This window comes from Mastigoproctus giganteus, chromosome 1, assembly GCF_048544385.1.
Source record: "Mastigoproctus giganteus isolate SK-2022 chromosome 1, ASM4854438v1, whole genome shotgun sequence".
In the NCBI taxonomy this organism is placed as follows: domain Eukaryota; kingdom Metazoa; phylum Arthropoda; class Arachnida; order Uropygi; family Thelyphonidae; genus Mastigoproctus; species Mastigoproctus giganteus.
The window spans coordinates 107752505-107765183 of NC_143575.1; the positions used below are offsets into that span (position 1 = coordinate 107752505).

The 12679-nt window shown below is 40.3% G+C and overlaps 1 protein-coding gene across 5 annotated transcripts in view; it reads left to right on the forward strand.

The window, feature by feature from the left end:
* The window catches only part of LOC150091085 (monocarboxylate transporter 12-like), a 183417-nt gene that overhangs the window by 105365 nt on the left and 65373 nt on the right, over positions 1 to 12679 (forward strand). For all 5 annotated transcript variants that reach the window (XM_090374147.1, XM_090374129.1, XM_090374165.1 and 2 more), the window contains one exon: positions 10197 to 10340. In XM_090374147.1, coding sequence (XP_090230273.1) covers positions 10197 to 10340 — 144 coding nt within the window. The remainder of the gene's footprint in view (positions 1 to 10196; positions 10341 to 12679) is intronic.

The window sequence follows — 12679 nt, forward strand, 5'->3', positions numbered from 1 at the left end:
AGGTGATACGGTACACTACATTGCTGCGTAAGACAGGTGTGACAGGGGTCTTCACACTGGAGACAAGTGAACGTAGGTTCCTACCTGGTAATTGCACACATTTGATGTTGTAACTTCTCAGGATCTTCGAGATACGTCCTGACACTCCTGGATAGTACGGAATGTAGGCGGACGATATGCCGACTTGCTTCGGAGGTCTTGGGTTGGAAGTAAGTTCTTGTGCCTGTAACAAGCATCTGTTTAGTACATGGGATGGATAACCGCATCTGGTTAGATCCTCCTTCACACGGGAGATCTCGTTACGTCTAATTGTGTCGGTGCTGGAATGGCTCCAGGCCCTGGAGAACAGGGTGCGGGCAGTGCTATTGAGATGGCTTGGAGCGTGGCCGGACCCGTAGTTGGTGAGTTGACCGCACCACATGGGTTTGCGGTATACTGAGGTCTCTAGACGTGGGCCTACGCGATGCACTGGCACGTCCAGAAACGGGAGCGAACCGTCCACCTCTGATTCTACGGTAAACTTGATGAAATTGGATAGAGAGTTGAGGTGTTCTAGTAGTACCGTTTCAGAACCACGTGGTATTATGGTAAAAATATCGTTGACGTATCTACACCACGTTGTAATAGGTGTAGGTGGGTTCTGGTGTATCTGCTCCTCCAGATCTTCCATGGCGATGTTGGCTACTACGGAACTGACAGGGGCACCCATAGCAGTGCCATGTACTTGTTTGTAGAGTGAGTCTTCAAAGGTGAAGATGCTGCTAGAGAGGCATAGGTTGAGGGCGGTACAGATGTCATCAGTGGATAGTGACGTCCTGGATTGGAGGCTTAAGTCGCTCTCAAGGAGCCTTCTGGCGCAGTGCACGGCCTGTTGGACGGGAATCGAGGTGAATAAAGAAACCACGTCAAATGATGCCATGACAGAGTTATCAGGGATTGAAATGTCCTTAATGATGTTAATGAATTCACTGCTGTTTTTAACGGTGTGAGATGTATTACCTATAAGAGGCGAGAGGAGGCTCGCGATGTGTTTGGACAGTTCATACGTTGGGGCACTGCAGCAAGACACTATAGGTCTGAGAGGAATACCTGGTTTATGGATCTTTGGTAATCCGTAGAATTGCGGTAGTTGGCAGCCAGTAGCACGTAGAAGATGGTGAGTCGCGGTCGGGATCTTCTTATCTTTAAGCCATGCGTGGACAAGTTTATTAACATTTGCTTCCAGACGTTTCAAGACTTTAACGGGAGGATCAGGTAGAGGTTCATATACGTTAGGATCGAGTAATAGGGCCAAGGCTTTCTCTCGGTAGGCTGATCGGTCCAGCACAGCAGTCCGGCGCCCTTTATCCGCAGGAAGTACAACGATGGAGTTGTCTTTTCTTATAGATGACAGGGCGGCATGATGGCGGTGGTTGAGGTTTGAGTATGTTTTTCGAGTGTTGCGGAGGACTGCGGCAGTCTTGAATCGGATCTCGTTGGCAGTTTCTTCGGGAAGGTTGGTAATACTGGCTTCTATACCCATAGCGAGCTGTGTGATGGGAGGTTTCGATGGTATAACGGCGAATTTCATACCGTTTGATAAAACACTCAGCTGCTCGTTGGACAGTTGTTTGTTACTTAGATTCAAGACGAAAGAAGTCGTCATCTGAACGAGTGTTCGCCTTTAAGGAGTTAGCTTCTATGCTTAAGTTTATGAACTTGCGCTGTTGGCGTAAACGGTAGGTATCCGAGGTCTGACTAGCCTGATGGCAGATGGTATGTATAAGGTTTGTAAATACAATAGGCGAGACCTTACCTTGTAGATGTTGTAACAGTCTGGACTTGTAGTCAGTGTTCCTGATTTCACGGTGGAGATGGGATATCCACAAATTTAATGTGCGTAGGCTGAAGTTATAGCAGGCACGATCCATATGAGAGTTGTGGAACGGGGCTTTGTATCGGAACCCTTTAGGTATAATTCGATTGCTTTTGCATCTGTGTGCGAAGCGTAAATGTTGCCTGTTGCGGGCTATTGAGAGGAAGGACTTTTGTAACTGAACACAATCGTTGTAGGTATTATGGCCATAAAGTGATCAAATAGTGACAAATGGGCCTGGAGTACTGGGGTCCATAGTTTAATAATTTCAAATAGATATTTACAGTATACCCAGTTATAAAATATAAGTACAAATTCAGTAGCTTTCGGAACACGTGTCCCTTTATCAACTGGCAAATTTGAATACATTACAAGCAAAGTGTGGCACGTTACTCATGCATCATTGTTGTAGCACGGACTATTGCTGCCTTACGCCAGTGATCATCCATCAATAAAACAGTTGTCTCTAGGATGGGATGTATACGCATGCCTTTCTGGCGATTTAATGCCTTAGGGTTGTTTATTATGTTTAGTGACTCTAGCCATAGGCGGTGGCAAAAGTGTCGCGCGTGGTCCACTATCTCAAAGTCGCGCTTGGGGTCAAGATCGTGGTTGGTAGCCCAACCAGCAGTGAATTCATTAACATCATTAAGGACATTTCAATCCCTGATAACTCTGTCATGGCATCATTTGACGTGGTTTCTTTATTCACCTCGATTCCCGTCCAACAGGCCGTGCACTGCGCCAGAAGGCTCCTTGAGAGCGACTTAAGCCTCCAATCCAGGACGTCACTATCCACTGATGACATCTGTACCTCCCTCAACCTATGCCTCTCTAGCAGCATCTTCACCTTTGAAGACTCACTCTACAAACAAGTACATGGCACTGCTATGGGTGCCCCTGTCAGTTCCGTAGTAGCTAACATCGCCATGGAAGATCTGGAGGAGCAGATACACCAGAACCCACCTACACCTATTACAACGTGGTGTAGATACGTCGACGATATTTTTACCATAATACCACGTGGTTCTGAAACGGTACTACTAGAACACCTCAACTCTCTATCCAATTTCATCAAGTTTACCGTAGAATCAGAGGTGGACGGTTCGCTCCCGTTTCTGGACGTGCTAGTGCATCGCGTAGGCCCACGTCTAGAGACCTCAGTATACCGCAAACCCATGTGGTGCGGTCAATTCACCAACTACGGGTCCGGCCACGCTCCAAGCCATCTCAATAGCACTGCCCGCACCCTGTTCTCCAGGGCCTGGAGCCATTCCAGCACCGACGCAATTAGACGTAACGAGATCTCCCGTGTGAAGGCGGACCTAACCAGATGCGGTTATCCATCCCATGTACTAAACAGATGCTTGTTACAGGCACAAGAACTTACTTCCAACCCAAGACCTCCGAAGCAAGTCGGCATATCGTCCGCCTACATTCCGTACTATCCAGGAGTGTCAGGACGTATCTCGAAGATCCTGAGAAGTTACAACATCAAATGTGTGCAATTACCAGGTAGGAACCTACGTTCACTTGTCTCCAGTGTGAAGACCCCTGTCACACCTGTCTTACGCAGCAATGTAGTGTACCGTATCACCTGTACGGCCTGTAACAGTTGCTACGTAGGTGAGACATCGAGACGTCTCCAGGATCGCCTCACGGAACATGACAGAGCAATCCGGCTTGCCGAAACTGACCAGTCCGTGCTTGCAGAACATTTTTGGGCTACCAACCACGATCTTGACCCCAAGCGCGACTTTGAGATAGTGGACCACGCGCGACACTTTCGCCACCGCCTATGGCTAGAGTCACTAAACATAATAAACAACCCTAAGGCATTAAATCGCCAGAAAGGCATGCGTATACATCCCATCCTAGAGACAACCGTTTTATTGATGGATGATCACTGGCGTAAGGCAGCACACGTCCGTGCTACAACAATGACGCATGAGTAACGTGTCACACTTTGCTTGTAATGTATTCAAATTTGTCAGTTGATAAAGGGACACGTGTTCCAAAAGCTACTGAATTTGTACTTATATTTTATAACTGGGTATACTGTAAATATCTATTTGAAATTATTAAACTATGGACCCCAGTACTCCAGGCCCATTTGTCACTACTCTCTGATTTACTGGCCCACTCTATTTCCCTGTAGAAAACAGATACTGTTTTATACAGGTGCATGTTATTAAATCTACAAAACTCTTGCTAGTATGTGTGTGACGAACCCACAAATTCCAGTCATCATCTGCAAAGTTAAAATCCTTGCTTATAAAACATTCTGATTTAGTGGTCTACTCTATTTCTCTGTGTAGTTGTTTGGTATACTCGTCACAGTATTAGGCCTATAATACCCTCCTACTCTCATTTTTGTTTTCCCAGTGCTTATGTCACACCAAACTGATTTAACAATGCACTAGCCACCCATATCAATTGGATGCATTACCTTAGACTTTATGTACTTTTTAACTAAGAGCATAACTCCCCCCCCACCAAATCTTGTCTTATCTGTCCTTTCTGTATACATTGTACTCCCCATATTTGAATTTTGCATTCCTTATATCTGAGTGATGCCATGTGTCCAATATGCCTAAATTGTCTGCATTTGATGACTTAATCAGCACTTTGAATACATCAAATTTATTTACAATGTTGCTAGCATTAGTGTAAAAGCACTTGTTCTCTCTCTCTCTCTCTCTTGGTTACCCTAATACAGCCCATGTCTTTACTTGTTACATGACATGACCTTGCTTTCCAGGCTGCAACATGTTTCAGTAGAAGCAGTGCAAGAATCACTTTCATCTCTGCCTGCAGCTCAAGTTAATCTATTAATCTGTGTCACATCAAGCTAGAGATTTCCGACCCACCTATTGCTGCCTTAATAACATCAGCAAATATTCTTGCACCCCCTTCTATTTAAGTGTATCCCATCTCTGTAAAAACATTCTCCCCTGTTAATAAACACAGACCACTCTGAGAAAAATTCTACTCCATTCTCGCCTGGGCTGAATTGATTGAAGGCTTTCAAGATGCACTCCTTCCTTTCATGTCTGGGCAGAATTGCAGACACTTTCAAATTCAATTCTGACTCACAACTGTTTCTCAGTATTGCCCTGTACTTGATAAAGAAGTCATTAGATCTCTTACCCTTAATATCATTAGTCCCAACGTGTACATCAATATCACCTTTATGCCCAATATGTAGATGATGTTGTAGATACATCATCCTTGGCAGACACACCCTGGTCCTATTCCACCTATCCTTCTTGCACAATATATTTCTCATTTCCCTGACAATAGAGTCAACAACAATAACTCCCTCCTGGGATCAATGCATTCTGCTTTGGGGATTGCCACAAGCATGAACTCTGGTATTGAGTTGGGCAACTGAGAGCTTGATAGGATTCCCATTTTAATTCTTTTGAGGGCATCCACCCTTTCTGCTCTTCGAGCTCTCATAAATGCCCATCAGAACACTGAGGTGGCACCTAATTTCTTCACTCTCCACACACACACACACACACACACACACACACAGGCGCACGCACGCGCACACATACACACACGCACACACAAGATACCCCCCCCTTGGCTGTACCATATCCTTTTCCAGAAATATCTGCAAAAATTGCACAAGTAGCACATTTCGTTAGGCCTTGATTAATAGGAGAATCGCCTCCTTCAGTTCTCCCCCAAGCCGCAGCACTTCCGCTACTTTAGTCCATTGCTTTGCTTCTCTAGTTTGGGTAATGTTTCTGTTTTAATTAAAGTTAATTTGACAATACTATGCTAAGCTAATATATATCTAAATGCACTAATGTATAAGTTTGTGCAATGGCATCATGTCTACACATAGCCAGCTACTAAGTACAGGCATACCTCGGTTAACGTTACCTCTGATAACGAAGCCTCGATATAACGAAGTCCGCAATTTCAAGCCCCATTTAACATAAAAAAATATTCCAATTTAACGCCAACGCCTGACAATCATCCGATTGGTGACTGACGGCGATTCGTTACGTATTCCCGAGTGCTCCCGAGCTGCGGGCATGTCTGTTATAACAGTTTTGCACGTCAATAGCTTAATTTAGTTGTTGTTTACATGACTGACGTTGTTTCAGTGTGGCGCATTGCAATAATTGACGTAGGTTCTTTGTAGCATTACATAACGTAGATTTTGTAAATTTTATTGGAAATATTTTTGTTTTAGTTAATTAAAATGTCAGAATCAAATAAAAGAAAAGCAATTTCTTTGGAAACTAAACTAAATATTGTACGACGTGTTGAAAGCGGCGAAAGAAAATCCGATGTGGCACATTCTTTAGGATTAGCGCAATCAACTTTAACAACCATACTAAGTCAATCAGAAAAAATAAAACAGTCTGCTCAAAATTGTACAGATGTTACAGCGGCAAAATTAACTCGCTTAAGGAATCCAATTTTAGAAAAAATGGAGAAAATGTTAAGTTTGTGGATAGATGATATGTCACAACGTCATATGCCTTTAAGTCAAATGGTGATTCAAGAAAAAGCATTATTTTTGTTTAATCACCTGAAATCTAAACAAACTGAAGAAATTACGGAAACCTTTGGGGCTTCTCATGGTTGGTTCGAGAAATTTAAAAAACGGGCCAGGATTCATAGTGTAAAATTAACAGGAGAAGCTGCAAGTGCAGATGTTGAAGCTGCAAATAAGTTTCCAGAAAAACTAAAGGAAATAATTGAACGTGAAAATTTTCCACCAAATTTGGTGTTCAATGTTGACGAAAGCGGTTTGTTCTGGAAACGGCTACCAACAAAAAGCTTCATTTCTATTGAAGAAAAATCAGCTGCTGGGTTCAAAGCAGCAAAAGACCGTTTAACGTTACTCTTTGGATCAAATGCCTCTGGCGATTATAAATTAAAATTGTTATTAGTTTACCATTCAGAAAATCCGAGGGCATTAAAAGGTAACATAAAAATGAATTTACCTGTAATATGGAAAGCAAATAGAAAAGCGTGGGTTACCAAGGAGTTATTTACTGATTGGTTTGTTAACCACTTTTGTCCTGGAGTAAAACGGTATTGTCAAAAAAACAACTTTGAAGAAAAAGCTCTTTTGTTGTTAGACAATGCTCCGGGACATCCTACTGATCTTCACACGTTGGACACATGCATTCCTGTCAAAGTTGTGTTTCTTCCAGCAAACACAACTTCCCTGATTCAACCATTGGATCAGGAAGTAATAGCATCATTTAAAGCTTATTATCTGCGTCGAACTTTAAGCAATTTAACTGAACTAGAGGATAAAGAGGAAATGACAGTTAAAACTTTTTGGAAAAACTACACCATTAAAAACGCAATTGAAAACATTGATAGTTCTTGGAAAGAAGTCACTAAGAAATGCTTAAATGGAGTTTGGCGCAAAATATGGCCAGAAGTTGTACTAGAAGAAGAAAATAACATCCAAGAAATTATAAAATGAAGTTATCCAGATGGCTCAATCAATAGGTTTCGAAAATGTTGATGAAGAGGATGTTAGAAATTTATTGAATGCAGAAGATGATGGTTTTTCAGTGGAAGATTTAGAAAACCTTGTTAGCAACGAAGACAAAGATAATGAAGGCGAAGTTAAAGAAGTTCCTGCCGAAAAAGTGTTAACAACCAAAGATTTAAAAAAGTGCTTAAATGACATTGAAAACGTTTTAAATTTTTTTAATGAAAATGATCCTGATTTAGGAAGAAGTGTTATAGTTAAGCGATCAGTGTTAAATGCAATAACTCCGTATAGGCAATTGTTAAATGAAAGAGAAAAAAAGCATAAACAATCAACTTTAACCTCATATTTTAAAATGTGATTTCACTTTGTATGTAAGTTGACTGTTTATTTAATAAAACTTTTCTTTGTTGGAAAAAACGCTTTTCATTTTCTTTACGTAGGAACGTATCCCTATTCTGGCCATAGTATTTTTACCTCTGAAAACGAAGTTTCGCTTAACGAAGTAATTTCGTGGAACGCATCCTATTCGTTAATAGAGGTATGCCTGTAGTTACAAAGTGGCATCATTTAAGTATATCTCATATTGTGAATACCTTCACGAGTTACCATGATACTGCACTACCTTGAATAAGTAACACTTCACCAATGGAAAAGACTACTGTTATTTATTCTCAGTGGATACCACCACCAAGACAGCACCATTTCAGAGCTTATTGGCTCTTCATTGATTGGTAGGTAGGTATCCTGGTGTTGCAATCATATCATGGAGTTGTACTTTGCAAATCAGTTGTCATCATTGCAACGCCAGGGTATCTGCCCACCCACTGACAAAGAGCCAATAAGCTCTGAAATGGTGCCGTCTGGGTGGTGGTATCTGCCGAAAATAAGTAATGGTAGTCTTCTCCATTATTGAAGTGTTACTTATTCGAGGTAGTGCAATATCTTGGTAACTCGTTGTGAAGGTATTCACAATATGAGATATACTTGGCAACTGAAGTTTAACATTGACAAATGCAAAGTACTGCATATGTGTAGCAATAACTGAAGAGAAATGTACCAACCGTGTGGTGCTACACTCACGGAAGTGGAAAGTGAAAAAGACCTAGGGATAATTGTGCAGTCGAATATGAAGTTTGCTGAGCAGTGCAGATGGGCTGCCAGGGCAGGTCATCGAGTCTTGTCAATGATATATAGGAATTTTGCTAGCAGGGACAGGGAGGTGATTATCTCATTATACAAGGCAATGATATGGGCTTGGCACACCCAGGGGTCTTGAGCTGGATATCATCATTCTTCTCTTTCTTGGTGATTCTCTTCTACTTCTGTCTCTCTCTCTCTCTCTCTCTGAGTAATTCGGAATTTTGTTTTGGCTGGTGCAGCATAAGCCTCAGGCTTCCTTGCACCTTATAAATAATAATAATAATAATAAAATGTTATGCCAACATTTGAAAATTCAAACCCAGCTCTTCAACATGTCATACTTCATAAACATGTACTGAGTTCATTACATATAATGTTGAATGTTAAGTGCAAATTTATTTTACCAACAGTTTTCAAATATTCCACTTCCATTTTAGAAATCTGATTACAACAGCAGACTAAAGCAGAAGGATTATTCTGACTTAGTCATTGGCATTTCTAATGCCAAGATGATGGAGAATTTAAAACAAGAAGAGAAGATTCTGTTCTTTTGCGCAGTGAGGAAGTACTTTATGGCTTCAAGTGAGTAAATGGTGCACAAGTTTCCCATTGGAAAATGTTCTTAATATACACCAAAGTATCACAAATTTCATCAATTGGCAGTGCATCATTTTGAAATTTGAAATTTTTTGTGGTAAAGTTTCTAGTACTCCTTGGTGCAATTAAAGATAAAGAAATAGATGAAGCAATAAATGTCTTGCAGTATCAGTTCTGTAACTTTCAGTGTTGTTGTTGTTGGTATAGGGCTTAATAACACAAGGGTTACTGAGGCCAAATTGTGTCTGTTCATTGTTTATTTACAGGCAATATATAGTTATAGATGTTTAATTATATGCTCCTGTACAGGTCAATATATTTTAGGTACATCAAAAGTTCTATGTTTGCTTCATTTCCACCTCAGTGTTCATCAGACAGGATGAACACTGAGGTGGGCTTTCTGTGTCTTGCCAATACCACACTTTCAGTGTAAGATCCTACTAAATGGTATTAAGAAAGAAGAAAGGATTGATGTACAGTGGTTCTTTGGTGGAAATTGATAAGTGCACAAGGAAACATGAAATGTTACAAGTTATCCCTAAGTCATGCTTGGCATTTTGACAATTTCTCATAGTGATGCTGAGTTTGAGAAAATATTCAACCTAGAAAAACAAAAACTGAGTTCAGATCTCTTTCTGGTGAAGCTTTGGTAGAAATGCTCCCAACAACAAAAAATCTAGACATCAGGGTCATGTTTTGAATAAAGCTTTGAATAAAAATTTCTGAAGAGAGTAAATATCTGCAATAGTATCTTTCTTGAAGCAGTCCAGCTTCAGTTTATGTCTAATAGAACATCCAACCAGAAATCCACAGAGAGAAAATGTTAGGTAAGGTAAATGTTTAAAAGCACACTATACTGGTCAGAAATCCTATGGCATTTAATTTCCAGGGAAGGACTTTTAAAAATAAAACCTGTTTTTTGCAAAAAACCTGTTTTTCTCCTGCTTACAAATACCTGATCTCTAGCTTTTTAAAATCAACAGTGGGTAGCTATGTATGAGCAATAACTGTCCATAATATTAAATATTTAGCAATAAATGTAAAATCATTGAGACATTATATTAAAGAGATCATTTCAGTTTAGTAACTCATACAACTATATCTTCTCTTTTGTTTATTTAGGCCCAGTGGCTAGTGGACTGACAAATAAATATGGCTGTCGAACAGTGACCATAATTGGATCACTACTAGCTACAAGTGGTCTGTTATTGAGTCTCATTGCACCCAGTGTTATATATCTCTTCTTCACAATTGGATTATGTACAGGTTAGTACACTCTGTGTGTTTAAATTCCATCTTGCAGGTTATATAAATTATATAATAATATATAACTTGTAACTTATATTTTATATTTGGGAAAATATATGTAAAACACTTTACTTCATATATAAGGTGGCCAAGATTAAAGCTTAGTGAAATGCCTACTCTGATGTACACTGAAAGGACAGAATTCATGGGATACCTGGTTCCTGGGCCACGTGATGCTGTTACCCCTCTTGCTAGTGGACAAACCCACTGCTTGGCAGGTATATAGGTACACTGCATTCACATAGACGGTAATTCAATGTCAGTATGGATAAAATGTTGTGAGTTAACCAACTCTGAAAGAGGGCTGATAGTGGGTCAGTCTATCGTGGAGGTGGTACAGAAATTGCACTATCCCTGTTCAACAGTATCAAAAGTGTATCAGAAATATGCCATTTACAGAATAACATCTCATCGTGGACAGTGCTGGGGGCAGAGAAAGGTGGTGGATGAATGTGGCTGTCTGTCTCGCATTGTTTCAGCCAACCGGAAAGCAGAATGCCTGAAACGTCTTCACCAAGGCCATAGACGATCATTAGCCACAATAGGTTATGGGAACCACCGACCCACCAGAGTTCCATTGCTGACACCGCAACACAGGACTCTATGCCTCAACTGGGCAAAAGAACATCGGTACTGGAACTTGGATATGGATCTCCTGGTCCGATAAGTCCTGTTTCCAGTTATTTCGAGCAGAAGGGAGGAATGTGTATCTGGCGGAAACTGCACGAAGCAACGCACCCATCATGTCAAGGAATTATTCAGGCAGGTGTGGCGCACTATGGCCATAGTTGCCAATGCACCTAATAAATCCCTAAAGAAACAAACAATCAGGCAGGTGGATGGTCGATAATGGTCTGGCGCATATTGGGACCTCTGGTATACCTAGACGTACTTGTTCTTTCTTTCATTTTTTTTCAATCAGAGCTGTTTTATGTGTGAAAGGCAATGTCTCATTCTTGTTATCAGAGCAGACTTTCCCTTCACATGCCACAGCCATGTTTCATCGCTAATGTTTGCATCCCACTGCACTCAAAATGGCAAACTGAAGTGCAAAATTTTTACCAACAGCAAAGTGGAAAATTAAGAACAATAATATTTTTTCTCCCCCTGACCACATAAGAAGAAACCTAACTTTTATGCCATTGGTAATGTCAGTTTGCTCTTACCTTCCCAGTGGACTGTAAAAATTTCCAATGAAACAAAGCCACATGGGAAAATGTTGGTTATAAGAGACTAGCTTGATATTACATTTAAGACTTATAACATATATTTTCATTTTAACAGTGAGATACAGTAGACTACTATTTCTACACCCCCCCCCCCCCCCCGTTTGCATTTGTATAAATGTTGGGATCTGTGATATACTGAAAAAAAAAAAAATAAATAAATTTAGTTCTAAAGCCTCAAACCACGGAATTTACTAGAAAAAAAATTAGTGCAATGCATCAGTTCTGTACATAGTAAATCACCAAAGTATTTGCAGGTACTCAGTTATGGGTTGTCAATCATTATACCTACCCACCAACTGGTGAATGCCCAAATAGCTCTGAAATGGCCATCTGGGTGGTGGTATGACTGAGAATAAGTAACAATAGTCTTCTCTAATGGGGAATTATGAGATTTAATGAAAACGATGCCACACATCACCAACATCATCATTGGTGATTTACTACATACAGAACTGATGCATTGCACTAACTTGTATGTTTAGTAAATTCCGTGGTTGAGGCTATAGCCCTAAATTTTAGTTTAGTCTTTAACTATTGTATACCGTTTGGCATCTCTCATATAGTGGAGTTAATTCATACCTGGGTTGTCAATCATTATAACCCTGGTTATTTCAGGACCAACCCTGGTTATTTCAGGGCCCTGAAAAGACCATCTGGGTTGTGTCCACTGAGAATAAGTAACTATAATCTTCTTTAATATACATATATATATGTATGTATGTATATAAGTCATAGGTTAGGTAGTACCAGGCATGTTTGTTCAACTCTGCCATTTAAATATGTAGCTTTCATACATACTCACTTTGCCTCTTCTAAATTTATAATATAAAAAGAGACAAAAACCAGGTGATTTTGTTTTCTACAATGTAATATTCCAATCCAGGGCAGAAATCTCTAACACAATTTTTAAGGGAATTCTCAAGTCCTCATAAATGTCACTGTCAAATAAAACATGCTGCCAGTCTTCACATTGTCTGCAAAAACAAAGATGCATGATGACGTCCAAATTTGTACAATTTATCATTTAGTGATTGATGCCAAGTGATGAGATGTGACATATGCATGGAT